The sequence below is a fragment of the Ictalurus punctatus genome, chromosome 14 (assembly GCF_001660625.3).
Source record: "Ictalurus punctatus breed USDA103 chromosome 14, Coco_2.0, whole genome shotgun sequence".
Lineage (NCBI taxonomy): Eukaryota > Metazoa > Chordata > Actinopteri > Siluriformes > Ictaluridae > Ictalurus > Ictalurus punctatus.
The window spans coordinates 8,054,634-8,078,421 of NC_030429.2; the positions used below are offsets into that span (position 1 = coordinate 8,054,634).

The 23,788-nt window shown below is 37.1% G+C and overlaps 1 protein-coding gene across 4 annotated transcripts in view; it reads left to right on the forward strand.

Annotated features, from left to right (window-relative positions):
• Window positions 1-23,788, forward strand: part of pdgfrb (platelet-derived growth factor receptor, beta polypeptide) — a 49,571-nt gene that overhangs the window by 1,028 nt on the left and 24,755 nt on the right. For 2 of the 4 annotated variants that reach the window (XM_017484962.3, XM_017484963.3), the window contains 3 exons: window positions 18,473-18,546; window positions 20,540-20,833; window positions 22,305-22,562. In XM_017484962.3, coding sequence (XP_017340451.1) covers window positions 18,473-18,546; window positions 20,540-20,833; window positions 22,305-22,562 — 626 coding nt within the window. Of the gene's footprint in view, window positions 1-9,195; window positions 9,255-18,472; window positions 18,547-20,539; window positions 20,834-22,304; window positions 22,563-23,788 lie in introns of all 4 variants that reach the window. The other 2 variants (XM_053685782.1, XM_053685783.1) reach the window with 2 other exon arrangements.

Consider the following 23,788-nt stretch of genomic DNA (forward strand, 5'->3'; position numbering starts at 1 on the left):
GGCTCTTATCTTGAGAACTGCTTTTTATGCAGGCAGCATGTACATTGAGAACGAGAACAGGGCTATATCTTAGCTGTAAGTGACACATTCAGATGTTTACACTGTGAGGAATTAACACAGACTTCCTGATTGTTCACTCTGAGCACACTCTTAAATGCGTCCTGAATAATGAAAGGATCCGGACAGCTCACACTAATCTACCTAACTTCACTTTAGTTTCAGACTCTGACTCATAACATCCCTTTGAGAGACTGCCATTGTTCGGTGCATCAGTACCATCTTTAATGACAGCAAAATTATACCCACATTCATTTTAAACACAGGAATAATCGTTGCTACTTTTCGGATGCCTTTGTATATGGTCAGCGTTGTTGTGGCAACTTGTGGCAACTTTCCAGAACACTGGGCATCTGGGATCATTTGTGATGCAGGTATTTGTTTGTGTGTTAAATATGTGGCATCTCTTTGCCACTCAGGGAGAGTAAACGCAATAGGGTGCATTTACACATGTTCCCCTTTTCACAAGAGTGGCTGAGAAATTTAAGATGTTTACTCTCTCGCTAAGCGAGTGTGTTTGGCAAGCAGTTACGTCCTCAGACTAGTTTGTATGGGACACCATTTTGGTGTTAATGAATTGTTTGAACAGCTCCTCTCCTTAACTGGTTCTTTGTCCTGAGTGTGTGTTAATAGCTACTATGCTTCTATGTACTTGTAAAAGAATGGCAGTTTGTTTTGCTGCTTTCTTTTGTGTGTTTGTGTGTGTGTGTGTGTGTGTGTGTGTGTGTGTGTGTGTGTGTGTGTGTGTGTGTGTGTGTGTGTGTCTTATTCAATATTTTGTTCTCAAGACATCTGGTGCTTATACAGTCCAACCCAGCCGGAACTCATAGTGCACTTTTGTTCCTGCAGAAAACTTTTTTTCTCCATGTTTCTGCATCTTCCTGTTTACTTGTTTATCCATCTACAAGGCTAGCGTGAGTTGTGCATGCTTTGCTACAGATGTTTGGCACAGATGTTCTGCACCTGAAGTCTGGCTTGCCAGTATTTGAGATTGGCAGTGCTATGCTTTCTCATGCGTATCCCCCAACACACCTTTGACTGGATCATGCTGTTCTTTCTGACTTGCTATTGTAGAACTAGAAATGAAGATATGGCTCCGTTATTTTTGGTGCATTCCAGAGAGACTTGTGTATTTGAGATAAGAAGGCGAACACGGTTTGGTCACCATTATAGTCATTAGAACACTGTCAGTAGGCAATGTAGAATGGGGTTTGGGTTTTGAGTATTTTCACACACAATAGTTTCTAGAGTTCAGAATAGTTTAGAGTTTGTGCGAGAAGAAAAGAAAAGGGTGAAAGCTTTGCTGGTGGAAACATCTTGTCCATGAAGGAGTTCAGAGGAGAAATGGCCAGACTTGTTTGAGTTGATAAAAAGGCTACGGTAACTCAGAGAACCACTCTTACCATTCTTTACAACTGTGCTGAGCAGAAAAGCATCTCAGAACACACAACATGCCGAACATTGAGGTGGATGGGCTACAGCCGCAGAAGACTACATTGGGTTGTACTGTAATAGTTATCAGAGCCATATAGGTTTGTATTCCTGAATTGTCAGCCACAAGTACCATACTTGTTTTTGAGTTTGAGGTTTGGGTTTAAAACCATTCAATTCACATGATGATTCTAACAAATTAATAACTAAAAGAACTCGATAATAATTTTGGGTTGTGATTTCCACTGTTGTAACTACATTTTTTTAAAATCACAGACTCCATGGCTAGGTTTCACAGACCCATGGAGGATCCCACTTTGAGAAACACTGATGTAAAGGCATTGTGACAGTCGAAATAAGACAAAACTATTGGAAAAATCAACATTATCCACAGATGTGTCACAAAATCTCTAAGAAAAAAACTCATACAATTATAATTATATTGTAATTACACTTCAACCTCAAATTATCCTTGATGGGTTTTGCCATATTGAGAAACGTCAACATTAGCTGCGTCCTTAATCGTGTTCTGTGACAGTAAGTACTTCATTCGATTCAGTTCCTACTGCTTGGGTGTTGAAACAGTACTGTACTGTATACTGATCAGTATATGTGTGTAGTAAGAATACAATCTGGACATATTACATCCGCCATGTTTGCATTGTCACGTGACCTAAACAACCGCAAAAACTTAAAGAGCCCGCCAGATTAGAGCAACTGTGTTTTCTTGTTCAAAACCTTCAACAAGTTAACACTTCACTCAGGTGTTGTTAATCAAGTACGGTTTCACCTGTATTCGGACACAACCATTGTGTGGAAGCTTGTGAATCTTAAGAATACCTCATAAAGTAAATGGATCACTTTAGTTACTGCTTTCTGGGTTAGTTCCTCACAAATGAGGTAGTATGCTGTGACGAATTCTCTTATACTGACATAACGCTATAGGTATGCCAATTCTGAGAGAACGTCTCATGCCGAAGCAGTGTACGTATGTCTCTGAAGGGAGTTATGCTAACGCTGCGTCATCAGCTGTTTCTGCTCTCCCCCTCCCCCTTCCCCAGCTGTGCTGCATGCCAGGTAGGTGAAAACATATGTTACGCATTAAGAGCAGTCTGCAGTGCCCGTTGCACAATGCCATGTGCTTTCCATCAACTCTGCAGACCCGCTCTGCTAGCGCTCTGCTGTGTCATAAGCAGTCCACATTTGACTCAAATCAGATCTACTTATTTATTTGTCTAAGTGGTGAAAAAGTGCCATTCATACCTAGTAATTTTCGGGGGTAATTTTCAGAAAAAGTCTTCTTGTGGGCTTTCCCATGATGCAGTCACAGTATCATTATAGTCCTGTAAAAGTCCTATTACTATAATATAAGTATGTCTGCTTTCCTCCCAGCTCCCAAAAACATGCTGGTAGGTGGATAGTCTAAATTGGCATTAGGTGTGCGTGAGTGTGTGAATGTGTGCGCGTTCCTGCCTCACGCCCAGTGTTCCTGGATTTACCACAACCTTGACCAGGATACAGTAGAAGAATGAATATTAATAGTATAATATGTTTTAGAATCCAAACATGAGGCATGATCATCAATGGTAAGTGTAACAAGGACTAAAATTGTACAACTAATCTTACACAGACTGAAGACAAAGTGAAACAAATTGTAAGAATTTTCTTTTCATAACGATATTTCATAAACACCGAAGCAAATTCAAGCAAAGCAAGAGCGATGCAGTTGGATTTTGGATTGGATTTTGTTTGCGTGAACTTGTAAGAACAGGTACAAATGTTAACTTCAACCTTACCTGCAGAGTTTTTTTTTTTTTTTATGTCTTGAGTCACACCAACTTTTATTCATTTGCAAATGTGAGGCCATGTTGGATTTTGAACACAAGTCAAAATCAGTCAAACGTGAAAAAACTTTAGCTTACACATTTGAAAAGAAGAGATGTATCCACATCATGCTTAAGCAATGCCGAATTCCTCATCTCTTTTTTTTTACCCCCTATTTTTTCTACTATATTTGTGAAATTTGAGATGCTGAAGATGGGAGAATCCAATGCTAACATTATAAAAATCTAGTAAAAATTACATTTGAATACTGTGACTATTAAAGGATATCAGCATTGTATCCTTGTTATACAGTATATTTAAATTTCGAGACTGGATGCACACAAGCTGACTGTGCACTTATGAATAAGGTCTCATTGAAAACAGTGGAATTTAACATGATATGCACCAGTGGTCACCAACCCTCTTCCTTGAGATCTACCTTCCTGCAGGTTTCATCTCCAACCAAAATCTAACACACTTGTTTTAGTTGATCAAGAACTTCTTAAGGCAATGATTAGATGATCAGGTGGGCACGATTATGGTTGGAACTAAAGTCTTCAGGAAGGTAGATCTACAGGAACAGGGTTGGGGACTATTGATATACACAAACTGGCCACTTTATTAGAAAGAGCTGTACAACTGGTCATTCATGCTATTATCCAGTCAGCGACTAATGGCAGCAACATAATGCATAAACTCATGCACCAAAACTGGACAGTTGAAGTTACATCACCTGTTCTTTCCCCTTCATCTTCATCTTTCCAGTTTCAGTGAAGCTGTGCCCACTGTAGCCTCAGATTCCTGTTCTTGTCTGACAGAAGTAAAACCTGATGTGGTCTTCTGCTCTTGTAACCCATCCGCCTCAAGGTTCAACGTGTTGTGTGATCTGAGATCCTTTTCTACTCACCTTGGTTGTAAAGATTAGGTTATCTGAGTAAACTAAAGCCTTCTTGTATCAGTCTGGTTTTCTTTTCTCTCCACATGATTTAATGTAAATTCTAGAGGCTGTTGTGTGTGAAAATCCCAGTAGATCAGCAGTTTCAGAAATCCTCAAACCAGCCTGTTTGGCACCAAACATTATGCTTCGCCCCTCTGGAACCAAAAAATGTGCTTTGTAAAAGTGATTGTGCCTCTTTCTCATCGGTCTAAAGCTGTGCTGTTTTTCTGCACTGCATCCAAATCAAACAGGGACATGGAAAAAAGTGGGTGGGCCAAAAGAAAATATTATCAGACTTTTTTCTTTTGGAGATAAATAACTATGTGTCAAAAGGACACTTTGTGTATTTTTATGTGTATGTGGCTGCATACTTCTGTGTGACTCCAAACTATGAGGAGACAATAACAGTAGGCAACTTTTGCATGCGTTAACAAAGTGCTTTATTTTAACCACAGAAGTGGACCATGTGTGCACAATGGAAAACTTTGAGCACATAATACAGTATGTCTTTTATCACACCTAAATCAATAACTTGTATTGCACAACCTATTGAGTTCATATATGATTATAACAAATGATCATCTTGGAAAATGGAGTGCTTCTCCAATTCATCTCCAGGCTTTGGGTTTAATTATCACCTGGCACATCTAACTATATCTAGTGCCACCAAATAGCTGAAGCAAAGCCCTACTTCCTCATCGTTTATTTTTTCCCTCCATTTTTCCTTGCTATGCTTGTGGAAGTGGAAAAGGGGATTTAATGCCAGAGTAGTAATTGTGTTCAGCTGCTAATTTTTTCATCCTCTTCCCCTCCCTCACTCCCTAGGTCTCTAGGTCTTTTGCTTACAATTTTTTTGATGCATGGGGGCGTGCTGAGGTTCTCACAAGACTATCGGGGTACAGGCAAGAAGTAGAGTTTTAGGGCAGTGTGTGAGGGCTTGTTGTTAGAGCTTACTGTGTGTTTGTTTGTGAAGAAAAAGAGCTGAAATTAGCTTAAGCCACATAAAATGGTTCTACTAATGAACAGACAAAAAGGGTCAATCTAGAACCCTAAAGTGTTTGTTCATCTGGAGGATCCCTCTATATTATATAATATTACATCAGACGGCTTCCCTATAAGACAGGGTTCATCTTAATTCAGTATATTATTTAGTAATAATTCAGTTATTCAGTAGTTTTGCTTATTCAGTCTACTTTCTTTAAAGAACCGAAATTATCTTCCAAAACAGCAAGATTTTTCTGGCCTAAAATTAGGAAAGGAAATATACGTAATCATCTTATATACATTTTATAATACTTTCATAATGAGACACATTATATTCATACATTTGCATATATTCAATATATTTTTACTTGTTTATATATCATTTTGTGGAGTTTTTTTAAGAATGTAAAACTGCTTAATGTGTTGACTATCCACAGGACCATGCCATGACTGTTGTCACATAAATAAAAGGACGACAGCAATATTACATATACAAAAATGATCACTAATTTTATTATATAGTAGGTCTAAATGAAGTGATTTTATAAACAAAGACAAGCACTTGAAGGCTGTAGTTAAACACATCACTAATGCGAGGCTCACTGGTGTTTTCTGGGAACTGGTGTCATATGGACCAGATGTGGCCGGCGGTTTAAGGGTGCAGCTCGTTCCCTGGGCCCCTGCATCCGGTGCCTTCTTCACAGATGGAACGTTTTGTAATTCTCACATGACATGTCTCCGGCGCTGCTGTCCTCCTCAGCAGCTGAGCACAGTCAGTGAGAGCGGAGAGCGAGAAACTGTGACCTGTGGCTGTAAATATGAAGATATATGGCACTTTATTAAATAAGGAGGGACAATCCATTGAACTTAAACTGCTCTGGGCTTTTCATTTAAATGGTTCCCAAACATATTTCATGCCAACAATTTATCCTTAACGAGCCTTGGAGGGGAACAGATATGAGGCCACATCTGAAAACACCCAAACCTCTGCTTTACCACAAACTCATTTCTTTACTGGTCTAAAATATTTTAACTTGTTTTGAAGAAAGGAGCCATAATTTCTTATCAACTCCAAAACAGATCCTGAGGTGTTGCATATGTAGAGAGGGGATAAAACCAGTGGAGTGGATTCCAATAGTAAACTCTGAGTTTACTATTCTGTGATTTATTTATTTTTTCAGGTCACCAGTCATTATGTTTTTAAGCATGTATTGTTATCAAGTCATACACGAGAAGCTATAATTATTTTCTGTGTATTTCCTTGATTTTACTCCTATCAAAATCCCTCAGTCATTTTTAAAGACTCTGAAAAGATCATGGCGTGCTGCAAAAAAAGTGAAAATATCTTGTAGTCAGCCTTGTATTTCATGTATAATAAGATTGCAATTCACTATATTTCAATCTATTTCTACACAATTTGAAAAAAAAAATATGAAATTGAAATATTGACATATATAAAGGCTTCTAAAAACAGGCTAAATAATATTATATTAATTTCATAACTGGAAATATTATATAATATAATAATAATAATATATATATATATATATATATATATATATATATATATATATATATATATATATATATATATATATTACATATATATTATATATAATATTATTATATTATATATATAATATAATATATAATATACTTTAATAATATATAATATTATATGTAGGTTTTAAGCCTTTTCTACAATATGAAACACTCCAGGAAGTGCTCTCCTTTGGAATACAAAATAAAACCAAGTATTGGTTGAAAATTCAGAATAATAAAATATATATTTAAATGAACTTGCTAATGAAAGGACACTTCTGAGGTTTTTAGGAAGTTATTGACTTCCTACATACATGTTATATTCATGTGACATATCAAAGTTCAAGCATAACTTGCACAGTCACAAGCTCTAAAACAAGCTGTTATAAGAGAGTATACAGATTGTACATGAACATATACAGTAAATAGAACATAAGTATAGCTGTTGCATACATGGAACTAGTGTGCATACATCATGAAGTCACACCCATCTCTAGGAATTATACAGAGATCACTTATCCTGTGCAAAGTGATAATAGGTTCTATGAATTATTTAACAAACATATGTCCATAAATGAATAGTACTTTATTTAAATCACTTGGAGACACTAAACAGTCATCACCAGCTAGATCCGTAGCCAAAGGTTTTCTATAGCTGTGGTTTACCACAAGCTACTTTCTGCTGGTTTTATGAGCATGTCCGAAGTGTCAGAGGTCTTAACCATCACCTTGAGTTTAGCCATTGTCAGTTCTGCAAAGTGGAAGTGTCTGGAAGGAACATTTCTGCAGCCGGTGATCAGGTCAGGTATTGTTTGGAATATTATAAAAAGCAGAATTAGGTGAATTAGCAGTCAGCACCCTTCCTCTGGTATGCTATGAATGCAACTAATCCATGATTTAATTACTAGCACATTGTAAGTCGCACATTTAGAAAAGAAGTGCAGGAATTCCGTGTGGCAGAGACAATAGCAAAACCCATGCCATGAAAAGGTCTTCGTTCTCCTGCCTGGGGTGAACAAACTTTTTAATTTTTTTTTAAAATAAATAATCTCTGCTTACTTCATGTGCTGGTTAAAATCTTCAGTGCTGATGTCATGCTGGGTTCTTCTTGTTGTTTCTGTTGCTATTGGGGAGAGACAGATTGTTTTTGGTGTGCTTTGTCATGCTTTTAATACAGGAAGTGATCTTTTTTCAAGCACTTAAAAAAGGAAAAGATTTTGCTGTGTTTTCCAGCATGAGCTGAAAACACTTATGGACCGTTTATTTACTTGAAACTGCTTGCCTGTGTCTTCGAACTGTTATATGTTTTACAGATGTTGCAGATGTTTTTGTAGAATCATACAGTAGAGCTGAGGCTCTTATTCTTTTGCACAAAAAGAAAAAGAAAATGTGTCATAGCTACAAATCTCCTTCTTTTCCTGCCAGTGAGAAACTATGTTTGGAATGTACTCAATGCATGTCTCTTGCTTTTTCCTTCCCGGTAGTTTAGATTTCTGATTATCTGATTTAGATAAGTTAGAGATGCTCCTCTGGCTATGGTGAAATATGTATCTATCTTGTATGTGTGGAAGCAAATGTAAAATAAAGTACAGAATATATTATTCCTTAATCTTGCAGAGGGAAGGGGGGGGGGGGGTGCAGAGAGCTTTCAAGATAGCAGAAGCCTTGTCTCAGGGGAATAGTGGGGTGAAAAAAAGGTTTGTTTTGACAGGAACATAGTAGATCAGTTTTCCCACAACCCATGCCAAAATTTTGTATTGTAGGGGGCAACAGACACTTGTATTAGCCTTGTCATGTATAAATGGCTAACGATTGCAGGAAGGGGAATAAAAAAAAGGCAGTATTTGTGTGTGTGTGTGTGTGTGTGTGTGTGTGTGTGTGTGTGTGTGTGTGTGTGTGTGTGTGTGCGTTTTGCAGGTTTTTTGGCAGATTGCCTCTCTGTTTGGATTTGGACACCAGCAGTTTCTTCTTACATTGCAGCCTCTTCAGGATTATTGCCTGTGGCTTTAGATCTCTCTGGACGATTTATACTGAATGCTGATTTTATTTAGGACACATGAAATCACAGCGACATCTCTGTTTTTGATGGATTAAGTGTTTTAAGTTGATGTAGCTCTCATAGGATTACAATGTTTGTTTCGTTAAATACTGCTTTTGTCAGCATGAATGAGACTCAGGTTCATTGGTTCGAGAAAAGAGTGCCTCTGAGTCAAGCGTGAGTCAGTGTAGCAATGCGTCCTGACTATTTATTTTAATGTGCTGTAAAATGTATGCATTATGGAAAGGTTCTTTAACTCGATGGGTTAAATGCAGCATTGAAAACATCTATCAAAGGGCATTGTTGTTTGAACAATGTTCCAGGACATTTGGCAACATAAAAGTGAAACTGTCCTTTTTTCTTTTTTTTACACGGCCACCAGTGCAGTACTACAGGGAAAAAGTTTCAGCTGTGGCATTTGAAGTCAGAAAAGACTAAAAGGTACCAACAGGAACTAATGGCATTTGGGGGTGAGACTAACACCACTTTTGGTGCCAATCTGCATTGTAATATGCAACATCAGTAGATATTATGCTTACTATGTAGTTTTAATTTCATCGTTTTCATCAGCAGTTAATTGAAATTTAAGTAAGATAAAAACACTGGGCTGTGGTGTTATAGGAAATTAATCAGTGATGGGGTTTCCTATAACAACATGTCCTAAGTGTTTTATTCCTCTCTTACTAAAGCCATTTTCCGACACTAACATTTTTTCAAATGTATTAAAGAACAACATGGTGTGAATTTGATCTGTTTACACTTATATTTAATGTTGTCATATATTTGATGCTTAGTAAGACAAAAAAAAAATGCAGCTTTTCATGTTACCAAGAAATTAAAAAGTAGAGGTCAACTAATAGTGGATTTTACAGATACCGATAACTGAGCCGATAACCGATTAATCAACTGATTATTTTTAACATCGATACCGAATTAAAATATAACACGCAAGTAAAATACTGCTGAACTTTATCACAAAATTAAACAGCACTGAGTGTACCAAGAAAATGTACTGTATTTTTTTAAAATGAAATAAATATAATAATTTATATCTATCTATCTATCTATCTATCTATATATATATATATATATATATATATATATATATATATATATATATATATATATATATATATATATATTAACTATTAATAAATATTAAAGAAAACAAAAGATATACGTCCAAACTGAACTAAAAAGTAACATTCCAAAAAACAAATAAAAATAGAGGCATCCAAAATGAATCAAAAAACACTTCAAATAACACAACAAAATTGGTCAATTTTTAATTCGCCTCTAGAGGCCGCTCTTGTACTGTATAATGACAGTGGACCCTTCTCAGTTGCTCCCGCAAGGACGTGACCAGGAAAAACTATCAGTGTGGAATTTTGCCGATAACCAATAGTTCCAGCAATCAGCTATCAGTTCCGATTAATCACCAAAACCGATCAGTTGGGCGACCTCTACTAAAAAGTCCTCAGACCTGAAAACCTTTCATGTCTTACAGCTTACAGGAACTGCTTTACTTCTGACTGTTACAAAGCGCTGACACTGGAGAATCCTTCCATAAATATAGAAAACAGAAAACGACACCTTGTCAGCAACTACATATGTTTTTAATTCCATTTATGTGAAGCAAATGCAGTACAAGCCTGTGTAAGTTGGTACTATGGAAACGATAGCATGTCAGGATGGTATCGATAGCATATCACTTGCTCAGTTCTATAAATGAGATAAATATTAGTCGCTCTAGATAAGAATATCTACCAAATGCAGTGAATGTAAATGTATAATTTGAGAGCCAGACCTACAGTCAGAGCTGCTGTCATGGAAAATAAATCAGCACTTTCTGACCAATCATTCTGGATAATTCAACAGTGGTTTGTTATAGTTAAATTTCATCATGATGCAGAATTTTCACCGTCTTAAATGTAATGTAAATGTTTAGCACAGCGATGGTGTAATTGCCGTTGCTGGTATTATTGTCATTATAACCATTGTAGGTGCTTCTAGAACCCCAAGATTGCTCGGTTCATATGTGGCCAGTTCTTGTGTTTATGAACGTGCAGTGAAAAAGAAGCCAAAGACTTCCTTCCAAAGACAACATAATCACTTAACCACTCCTGTATCATCACCATTTCTAAAAGTGTATAAACCTTTAAGGAGCTTCAAACTGGCCAGTCATGGAAATACATGACCACAGTTTTGGTAAACTCAAACTTCAGAGAGTTTCCAAAGGTGATTAAATGACCACAAGTTGACTTTTCTGGGAAGTGAATTGTTACCAAAAGACCTGCATGAGAAGTTGTTATGGAAGAATTGCAGTCTGTCAGATGGGGATTTTCAGTCTCCATTTTTACACAGCATGGCTTTGAGTGTTTGTGTGTGTTTAGCATGTGTGTGGGTGTGAGAGTGTTACAGCGATGGTTGTGGTGGTGCTTTGCGTCCGTCTCTCACACACGGTTCTCACAGGAAGTTAAAGCCTTCCAGCTGTGTGTTAAGGAAAATCTGATACTGCTTTTTTTTTCTCTCACTCTTACTCTTTTGGTCTGTTTCTCTTCTCTTGTCTCAAAGATGTCATGTTTTTTTTCCCTGGGAGACCTTTAATGCTAAAATGACTACCCCCTACACACATATACACGCTCCTTTCTTTCCCAAACCAGAGTGCACACATCAGGGCAGAACATCACTGCCAGATGTTTAAGTAAAACAAACTGACATATATAAAGATAATCCCAGAGGAGACAACAACAGCACCAGAGTGGTTAAGCAGAGCGTAAAAGGTTGCACATAGACACATATATATACACACAGCATATCCTCAGGCACTGTGTTGTTGTGTGGGAATGATGGGATACAGTCGCTTGGTCATGTTTGAATGTGTTAGTCAGGAACCAGGATGGTGGGAAGGGTCAAGCAGACAAGAGATTCCCATCAGCAGATATAGTACAGTATATGTATATATACACACCCACCCACACACACTCTAACACTTGAGTACTTTTAATTGCCATTGTCTCTGTTCTATATGAACACACAGACTGATGTAAATGCTTATGCTTTCACTGGAAAAACAAGCACTTAGCATCTTTGTATATTGGACATTGATCATGTTTCGGCTTTACATCCTGTATTAGCTTGTGTGGCATGTATGCAAACCTCAACAATGCTATAATCTCTTTTTAAAATATCCCCAAACTCAAAAATATGATTTATAAAATGGTTCATTTCTCCAGCAGAGCTGATCGCAATTATGTAAGTGATGAATTTGCCAGCATAATGCAAAATTATTATTATTATTATTATTATTATTATTATTATTATTATTATTATTATCCTCCTGAAAAAAATAAACAGTAGAAAACACCACAGAGATTATAATGATTTCCACTCGAAATACCATTACAAACCATCAGTTAACCATTAAAACTAGTACTATCATTGGTCCTTAATGGTATCCACTAGACATAACATGCCACCAGTAGAAGACCAGTAGAGACCCACAGGGACCATTATTGTTTCCATTAAAACCAATACAATTCCCATTATAACCGTTAAAACCAATACAAATTCTCTGAAGGTTTCTATTGTTTTTTTGTTTGTTTGTTTGTTTGTTTTACAGTAGGGTATTTAAACAGAAACTTTCTCATTACTTGGCTAAAAAAATCAAATTTAAATATTTTTCAGAGATTTCTATTTTACCTGCAGGAGCTGCGTACTACGCTAGCTAGCTAGTGCACTTAGCTAATGTTAGTGCTTAACAAAATCGTGGTTGTTATGGTTTATTTTGACAGCATTGACAAGTGTTAAATAATAGAATATGACATTATAAATCGAGACTCAGGTACTGAAATCCCACTTGAAGCATTTTGTTTCTACCCGTGACAAATGAAAGCTAGTTTAGTACCACCTTACCAGCAGGCTAGCTAATTAGTGTTGCTAAAGGAAGGAATTTTTGTTACATTACATAGTATATTGATGGGTTAGGGGGGAAAAAAACTGAAAGCATGACAAATCAAGAGTCAGACACTGAAATCCTAGAATAACCTGTGTAAAATGTAAGGTAATTTACTGTCACCTAGCTACCCAGCTGGCTAGCTAAGTAATGTTGGTGATTAGGAAATCTTAATTGTTAAGGTTTTTTCTTGAAAATTTCGGCTCATATTATTGAACTTTCAGTGTCAATAAATAACTGAAAATATGACAGATCAAGACTCATTTACTGAAATCCAAGAATTACCTGAAAAACACAAGGTACTTTAGTAGCATCTAACTAGCTGGCTAACTTTGAGACAGCTGGAGGACATGAGTGCATTGAGTGCATACAGTACATTCATAGACCCTGACATTTTTAATGAGGCTAATGTTGTAGAGATGTTTCTCAGAGATTTCATAGTGTCTTGGACACCAAAACATATTAATCATTGTACTACTCTGCATAGACTTTTAAAAGGTTTAAAATGACATGTTCAGGGGTCCTTTAAGAGCTTGCTCTGTGTTTTGGATGCGTGTCTTTAGGTTTATGCCAGCTCTTTTCAGCTGCTTTGTGAAAGCCTGGAATCACTCATACAGGTTAGCCGGTTAGCTATGGTTACACTTTTCATTTCAGCCAGACCTACAAACGTGAGCAGAGTAAGATCTGTGCAAACGCAAAAGACCCCTTCCTGACATTGACGTCAAATTCGGCCAACAATCCACACCATGCATGCATCATACCCCCTAAGTTTCACCTACTTTTTTTTTTCCTCTCCCTCTGTTTCTCTCTATTGCACTCTCTTTTTGTGTGTTTCTTTCATGGCTGCTCTCTTTGTCTCTCTCGTTTTCTCTGAAAGGAATCCATTCAAAGTGCTTTTCATTTCCCTTGCCTTTACCACTTGGCAGTGAACGTACCACCTTATTCATCTGTTTTTATCCAAACATTATTTCGCCCTCCTTCTCCAAAGCCACTTCACTGAGAGACTGTGGCTGGGTTTGCTGCGCCACAGCAAATGTAGATGCTGAAGTTCCACATGGACAACGTTCATACTTAATGACTTTTTGAATTCTTTATACTCTTCTCACTTCATGATAAAAGACCTAATGGAAAATTTGACACATTCTACATCTTCTTTTTGGTTCAGATTTACATTAGAAAGACATTTTTATTATAATTAACAGTGAGGTATCAGTGATAATGTTAATGATTATGCTGATGATGATTTACAGTTTCCCGCCAGGCTAATTGTTCCCTGGTGCTGTCATTAATGTAAGCATGACCCCGAAGGCCTGAATGTTCCCTGCCTTGTCCCATGTGTATCAGAGACCATGGGAAATGAACTCAGTCTTATTCTGGGAACATGGCCGGCAAACCCCAAAGCAAAGCCCTCACCGACCATCCCCCCCACCCCCCCAAAACCCGCCCAGTCTTGTTACTCTTGCTACATAAAACAACACACTAACCACATCAGATGACACAGAACTAAATAAGACCTACAAATTTTTACATAAAGTGGACGTGCAAATGTGTGCAAATAACACAGGTCAATACAGTAACTACTAAAACAGGACAATAGGCACAGTGACAGTGTAGCACCGAACAGTACACAGCTCTAGTGTGGAAGTGTCCGATATAATAGGTAGTGCAAATAGATAGGTGCCAAAGAATAACAATATTATTTAAAAATGGTATAAATGTAAACATAACATGCTATGACTTAGTATTCAGCAGATTAGCTTATACCAAATATAGACATAGCAGTTATTGCAGTAGCAGCAAGGTAAAGTGTATAATAGTGACAAGAAATTAAATACTTTTATAAGTACAGTAGCAGCAAAAAATGCAGTAGTGTCAATGCAGGAATGTACAAATATTGTAATGGGAGTGGGATGATGTACAGTTCAGTGTGTGTGTGTGTGTGTGTGTGTGTGTGTGTGAACATGCGTGCGTGTTTCAGTCCAGACTCTGAGTATTTAGGCGTCTGATAGCTTGGGAGAAGAAGCTGTTACACAGTCGTGAGGGCCCGAACACTTCTGTACTTTTTTCTAGACAGCATGAGGGTGAAGAGTGTGTGTGAGGGGTGTGTGAGGTCATCCACAATTCTGGTGGCTTTGCGGATGCAGCGGGTGGTGTAAATGTCTATGATGGAAGGAAGAAAGACCCCAATGATCTTCTCAGCTGTTCTCACTATCCGCTGCTAGGTCTTGCGATCTGAGGTCATAGGTGGCAACTGGCAAACTACCAAATTGGGAATAAAATGAGGGAAAACTAAAAGATGGCAAGAGGAATCACTTGAAAATTTATTACTTGAATATGAATCTCATGAATATGAATCTCATGAAAATGAATCACATGTAAATGAATCATACGTAAATGAATCACATGTAAATGAATCACATGTAAATGAACCATATGAAAATGAATAAATAAATTAAAGACAAGATGGCGAGAGGTGACTTTGACTTTAGTGGGGAACTTTAGTGGGGAATTCACAAGGTTTGCTCAACTGGCTGTATAGGACAATAGGACAAGTGATTCTGCGGTGAGATCTATGGGAAAGACAGTAAATTAAAACATACAATGGCCACAACGATATGTAATAATTAGTGTCATAAGTAATAAAAACAGAAAAACAACTGTCCTGAAGGTAACTACGAATGGCAATACAGGATGTGATGTGATTTCTCTGGTCAATGAATTGGAGCTAAAAAATGTAGGTTATTGCCAAATCAGTACGCCACTGACTCAGTTCTTCATGAGTCAATGAAAAACAACCGGATACATGTGTTTCTTGTCCCAGGCACCCCCCTACATATTAGTTCATCCACCAATATATATTTAAAGAATATCTCATCTCTATTTTTAGTATTAGATTACTATCAGGCTTTCACATTATTATCATCTGAACTATTACTTATAGATGATCAGGGTTGGGTATAATACGTTACAAAGTACTGTATTCTAATGAGTTTTTCTGTCAATGCAGTAATGTAACGCATTACATTTTAAATTTATGTAATTTATAAAATTACGTTAATTGCGCTACAAATTTATTGTCAAGAAAACAATATTAAGTAAAATGCACTTTTAAAATAAATGACGTTTTGCGCGGTTGCCAGAGGTGTAACCCAGCCTGGGCATTGGGGGCTGTAGCCCCGAAAATTTTTTCTTTATCCCGAATAATTCTCCACTTGGAGCTTTTTGTCACTACGTAACTGAAAAGAAGACGGCGGTGTTGTAATTTTATATCTTCAGTGAATGGAGGCGAAACCAATCAGACAGGGTTTACAGGAAAATACGTGGAAACACTCGAGTTTTATTGGCCGACAGTCTTTCAATTCTGCCAAATACTAGCTTACACTGTCAGTGTGAGGAAAATTGGATATACGCTGATTTATTGTTTTTTAAGGTGTGTAAATGTCTATATGAGTTCCAGTTTACATGGACATGATATGAGCAGAGTATAACGAAAGATAATGTATTTTTTATGGCACTGTAGCAGCTAAACCCATATAGTGAGAGCTTAGCTGTGCCTCCCCTTGGCTAGCGACACCAAACTAGCCTAGATTTTGGTCTGGTAGTCTTACAAACAGTGACAACACCCGAGGCCAGTTTTATGATAACTCCACCTTTTGCTGATCATCTCATACATTGCAATCTAAAATTACTGAAAGAACTCTGAGTTTCACTTTGTAGTGTATTTGTGTAGGTTTGATATGTTTTGAAAGTAACTTAAAAGTAATTAGTAATCTGATTACTTTTTGCGTTCAGTAATCAGTAATGTAATCAGATTACTATTTTAAAGTAGTAATTAGTAATCTGTAGTGGATGACTTTTTTTAAGTAACTTTTACCCAACCCTGTAGCTGATACATTGCCATTGAGACACACGCATGAGCAATAATGTGCTGAACTCTTTACTGCAGCACTTGTTTAGTCACCACCTAGGAACATTGAGCTCTTAGCCCAGCAGCTTTATTGTGCTCATATCTCTTGCATTACAACAACCAGACTAAAGCCAGCTGTGGGTCAGTTTCTTTTAGTCTTTATAGCCAACTTTGTTGTAAAAATAGAATTTAAAAAATGCTGTATCTGTTACAAGTTAAGAATATTTCCGTGATGTAATACTTGGCTTTTCGTCATTGACCCCCTTTTTGTATGATTCCTCCTCCACTTTTTTGTCCTCCACCTCCTCCAGCTCTTCCGCCCTCGCTGGTTTTCCCACCCTCATCCAGGCCTATTATTCGGCTCTAACTATTTCCAGACCTCATCAATCCCCCACCCTTTATTGCTTCATCTCTTTCCACCCACGACATTCATACCTCTCTTTTTCTGATTACTCCCTTGCTACTCTCACACTTGTAAACTCATAACAACACAGACAGTTCGAGTCTATAAGGCTTCAAGTCCACCCTAAAACACATTAAATATATTTGTATTGAAATACTTCAGTGATGTGTTTAGCGATTCAGGTGCTAAGTTGGTGGTTGGTGTTGTACTATATTTTCAAACTTGTGGGAAGTTCGTGCTTGTGTGCCATGTTGATGTTACACGGGGACATTGCTAGCACAGCTACAATTGAGATTAAGCAGCTGTTGCTCAGCTAGTTAGTGATCTGCAACATAATTAGCATGATAGTGGTGCTGCTGGTGGTGTTAGCACAAAAGTTGTAGAAGCTTTGGAAGCTGATTTATTAGAACAGAGTGTACAGATGAGGAGGGGAGAGCGCTGGACAGACTAAAAGGACTAAAGTGCTGCTGCATTGCTCTCATTAGGTAAATGAAATTGCACCAAATGCTGATTGGAGCAAACAAACAACCAAAAAAAGTCAGCTCAGGATTAGGGTTTAGGTTCACACCTTTTCTTACAATTGCATTTATATGAAATTGAACAATTGAACCACATTGTCCACTTTTTGACTTCAAACTTGTATGAACATCTCAGGAGATCAGGTTGCTCCTCCACTACCGCTCTCTCACTTGTCCTCTCTCTGTTTTTTCTCTTTAATGTCAGGTTTACTTACTGACACACATCCTCACCTTTGTCACCTTTGACCCCTCCTTATCAGTAACCTTTAAATAAATCTAAACAAGGGCAGGATCATCGTTGTCATTCTAATTGCCCGTATCCACAAAACATGAGTGTTTATTTCTTTAAAGAGGTGATGAGGGATGTTCCCAAGCTTTTTCAGGATGGCCAGCTCCACCTTTACTCGGAATGAACAAGGCGGCTCATACAGTCAGTGTGTTGTGCTTCATGCATTTAATGCCAACGACATTGTTGATCAGTGCTATCCGTTCATGCCAGAGAGATGAAACACAATGTGACAGTAACTAGCTGAGTGAAGCACAATCCCATGTGTGTAGTGAAGCGAGAATTGGACTTGTTATTCCTGAGGGTTCTCTGTGTGCTCAAACTGTATCTCTGCTTGGATCAGCACAGAACAAATTTGTGGAGTTGATGAAAAAAAAAGGAAGACGAGAACCATTAGGAAGTTCACTTTTCTTGCTGATGCTGTTTAATACACTGCTGTTAGAACTTTGGTGTGCTATTAAGAATAAATAGCTGCCTGTAGGTAGGCTGAAAGTGTGTCTGAACCATTCAGAAAGTGCTGTTCTTTATGCTTTGTTTTTTTGTGGTTCGTTTTGCTTGCAAAGGCTGAATCGTTTTCTTTCTTTCTGCAGAAAAAGACCACACCAATCAGCCACTATGCAGGGAGTCCATGTCAGCCTTTTCCCACTGACACCCTTAATAACAGGTAAAAGACTAAACACAGATTTAAATACCAAGGCTTCCTTTGTTAAGCCACTGAACTTTTAGCACCCTAAAACCTATTTGTTGCTGTTGTTCTAGAATCCTGTTGAATTCAGAAATTGAACAAATAACCATCTTAACAAATCTCAAATGTTTTATTGTGTCCTGTGGGTATTGCAATCAATCTCAGATGCTCAGATGAGTGTTTCTGTGGGCGTTTTTATGAATGCCAGCACTTGCAAATGGAAACAAATGGAAATTTTGGTTAAATGCTTCTGATTCATACCAGTCTTTTTTCATGTCACATCAAAGGTTTACTACTGGATGATTTAATGCAAATGTTAAATCATCTGTGTTGATTTAATGGAAAATCAACACTGTGAGCACAGGAAATAAATTGCTTGTTTAATTTATGTTTAAAGTTATTTATTCTTAGTTTATAGTTCATTCCTATTTTACTTGCTATGTTCCTCAACAATTAAGCACGTAGCAATCTGATAGTTAGAGGACTTCACGTCTGAAATATTTGGAGTACCAGGTAAGTGCTATGTTCAACAGGAAGTTGCATCATACAAACTTCCTAAAAATCATGTGAGGAGGCAAAATTCTCTCATTCTTTTTTTTTTAGTTTCAGTGATACTGTGACTGAAAAGGTCACTGTTAAAGTACAATTCCATTACCCAAAATTATAGATTGAAAGAAAATTTATTTAAAAATATATATATTAAGTAATTCATTAGTATGTCTTTAATGTCCTTGATATTAGAATGGATTCTAGTTAATCAAATGTTTTGTGTAACTGTTAATTCTAAGCTTAAAAATAAATAAATAAATAAAAAAGTTCAACCCTGTTACTAATTTAAGAAGAAAACAAGGAGAATTACAGTACTGTGCAAAATTTTTAGGCACCTTATCTTTTTTTTGTACAAACTTTGTTATAAATTTTTATTTTATGACTTCTACAAAAACATTTTATATTTCCAAACATTAGTTTTCTAGCACAAAATTAAATGTTGCAGAAAAAGTTTGTATGTCAGTAAAGAAAGCACCATATTAAGCAGCAAGAGACACTTTTCAAGCAAGAAACACAATGAAGGCTGCTGCATTTTTCTGCAAAACTAAGAAGCAGGTGCGAAGAGCTGTGGCTGGTTCTGCAAGATGCTCAATAAAACTTACAGCTAATTTCCTTATAAAACTGCACTAATTCTCCCTGAGACTACCTTTTTTTTTTTTAAAGCAAAGCGTCATCACAACAAATATCGCCAAATATTGTTTCATTTATTACTTTTTTGTGCTATTTATAGTATTTTTTAATGGAGAAACAATTAATTAATTTTTTTTGAAGGCATCTTTGCTCTACATCATTTCTTTGCATGTGCCCAAGACTTTTTCACAGTATTGTGTATATATATAAGTAAGAAATCTTAATTTAATCTTCAGAATTGAGTTCATATGTTAATGTTAATTACAGTAATGTGTTTTCTTTTTATGAGACCAGTTACTGTGAAACAACTTGTTGAAATGGAGAGAATAAAGTTTTTATTTATTTATTTGTGGAATTAATTATTATTCATTTAAATGAAGGTATAAAAGGCAGAACTATCGGTACTGGCCAATATCACTCTGAATAATCAATCATCGGTATCAGCTGAGAAATTTAGTATCGGTACATCTGTAATTTATATATATATATATATATATATATATATATATATATATATATATATATATATATATATATATATATATATATATATATATATATATATATATATATATATATATATATACATACATACATATATATTTAGAGAGAGAGAGAGAGAGAGAGAGAGAGAAGTAATGTTTCACGAAATATGCAAGAATTGCAGATTGCTCAATTGTAAAATGTAGTAGATCAGGGTTTGCAGGGTTTATGATGAGGAAGCATATACTGTATTTGACCAAATGTTGTCTGCGTGGACTAATAATATAATCTTCTTGTTTGTTATCTGAAGCTCTCCTGATCCTCCTGCTGTGCTCAGCTAGTTCTGGTCTGGAGCTGAGCCCCAGCACAAAAGAGATCATCCTGACTGCGAATGACTCCATCTCCATCATCTGTTCCGGCTGGGCGCCCGTCTCCTGGCGCTACAAAAGAGAAGATTTTTCAGCACCTGATTTCAGAATGGAGAACCGATCCAACACCTCTAGTGTTCTCCACCTGACGAATGTGACATGGAAACACACAGGAGTGTACATGTGTTCTGAGGATGGCTCTGAGGAGAGCAGAGAGGTGGCTGTCTATGTGCCTGGTGAGAAGCAAAGCATTTACACATACACTGATAATACCCAAACAATATGACATAAAAACATTCAATCAAAAATAAAGCTTTCTCTAAAAAATATATTCTAGTATAATCTGAGACCTTGGGATGTACTAGCCATGTCCTGAAGACTCCGTCCTGTTTTTTTTTTAATGCTTAAAGCTAATTAGAAGTATTTTGCAAATTCCTTACCCTAGAATAAAATTCTGCCCCATACAACCTATATCTAGCCCTCTATCCATGATTTTATGTAGCTTTAAATATGTGTTATACAGTATTTATCAGATAGATATTTTAAAGGTAGCAATTTAATTAATGTTTATATTGATTTGATGGATAATTTGATAAACAATGGATTATTTTTTCTCTAAGAAGACATTAATATACGAGACAAGATAAATAAATCTTTCCTAGGAGGAGAGGAAAGAATAGAGTCAAGAATTTCAAGGTTTAAGGATCATCTAGGAGAAACCAGGAGCTGCTTTTTTCAGAGTGTGATGTACTTTACATAGGATTTCAACCTGTGACATTTAGGTGTCTAGATTGTATCTCTCCAGAGGCTTGCTTGTATCCTTTTCTGCAGCATATTGAAGGATTTTCAATTTGGTCACTAATTTCCACCCAACTAGCCAGCACTCTCCTGTCAGCTGCTAATCAGTGAGGGTGAAGGTTAACACATGCTTCCTATGAGATAAATGAAGCCAGTTAACTGCATCTTTTCAAACTGCTGCTCATGCTCTGACACACTCTGAAGCCACTTCTGAACTCAACCCTATACATGAGCTCTCAGTTGTCTGTGATTGGCTAGTGTTGCTGGGATTGACAGAGAAAGAGAGAAAGTATGGCATCCCTTCTGACTCAGAGAGCCAGGCCAAATTTTGCTCCCTGGGCTCCCAGTCACTGATGTCAATGGCATCATTGGGATTTGAACTCTCAATTTCCTGGCGATAAGGCGAACGCTTTTCTGTTGCACTACACTTCTATTTTCATCGCATAATCTCAGGTACATACACACAGTTCTTTGACCGTACGGCTCAATTCTTCAAAGTACACATGTGGTTTCTTGTTTTCAGCAGAATTGATGTCAATTGATGTCAACAGAAGTCTTTAATGATACCTTTTTGACCTTTTCTTTCACCCTACATTCTTACCTCTTCTTCCGTTTGACTTCCTGTTATTTTGCAAATTCTTGCTGATCAAAGACTTGAGCTACCCACACTAATTGTATTTGAGAATTAAGAATTTAACAACACCGTGTTATAACTGCTATTAATGCATTGGCTGTCAATCAAAAAGTGTCACTTGCCTGTTTAGCAAATTTGACAGTTTTCAGTTTGCCGGAAACCTTTACAGCAATTGATAATACTGATGAGTATTAGCACTACAGCATTTATTTTTATACAGCATACAACATTATATTTATACAAAAATGTCCCATCCTTCTTCTCCCTCTTTTCAGACCCGGACGAGTGGTTTTTGGAGAATGAATATTCTGCAATCACTAGGACAAGCAATGAAGGGACAGTCCCCTGTCTGGTGACAGACCCCAAAATTAACGTGACCCTCCATGATAAAGATACTGGAAGCCCAGTGATGGGCAAGTACATACCCACCAGTGGCTTTACAGGAATACTGGAAGACAAGATTTACAAATGCAGAGGAGAACGCAACGGAGAGGAGAAGTGGTCCAATGTGTTCTATGTCTTCAGCATCTTAGGTAGGTGTCTATGCCAGGAGAAAATATATGATAACTGTTTACATGTTCAGTGTTCATAGTACTACCTGACACCTTCACAACATCAACACAGACTGTTATAAAGGCTTTGTATATAGGTTTATGACACTTTCCAGGCTGACTTTAAAACGTTATGACAACTGACTTTGCAGCTCATTGCACTTTTTGAATGTTACATAATAGTGTATTAATAGTGTATTAGGGTACACAAGCTAGCTTATCCATTAGCATGTTACATACAGAAAATGGATGGATGGATAATAGCATACTGTATATAGTAGTATATATTATGATATACAATATAGTATATGCAGTATAATACACAAATCTATGAAACTGCATTCATAATGGGGTTCAGCTGGACTAGACAAAACCAGACCTGATTACTGCAAACCCTGTTCGGTCAAATCAACACTTAAATAGAACTTTTTCTACAGAATGAAGCTGGTAAAAGGTCTTACCCAGTAACACACTATGCCAAAATCGAAAGAAAGAAATTCCAGAAATGATGAGGAAGAAGGTGATTGAAATACATCAGTCTGGGAAGGGTTATAAAGCTATTTCAAAGGCTCTGGGACTCTAAATAACCACAGTGAGAGATGTTATCTCCAAATGGGAAAACTCGGTACAGTAGTGAACCTTCCAAGAAGTGGCCGACCTTCCAAAATTCCCCCAAGTGCACAGCAACTACTCATCCAGCAAGTCACAAAAGAGCCAAGGACAACATCAAAGGAATTTCAGGCCTCTCTTGCATCAATAAAGGTCACTGTTCATGTCTCCACTATCAGAAAGACACTGGGCAAAAATAGCATCCATGGAAGAGTGGTGAGGTGAAAACATTGACGATCCTCAAACCTTTTGGGGGAATGTTCTGGGGATTGATGATTCAAAAGAGGAACTGTTTGGAAGACAGGGGTCCCGTTTTATCTGGTGTAAACCAAACACAGAATTCCATAAAATGACTATCATACCTACGGTCAAGCATGGTGGTGGAAGTGTGATGGTGTGGGGATGCTTTGCTGCTTCAGGGCCTGGGCAACTTGCAATAATTGAGGGAAACATTAATTCTACCCGGTCTTCAGTCTGTAAGTTGAAACTCAAGTGCAACTGGATTATGCAGCAAGACAATGATCATAGAGCATAGGAGTAAATATGGATGTTGGATATATATATTTTTTTGCTTCAATAACTGTATTGGGTGTTTACTC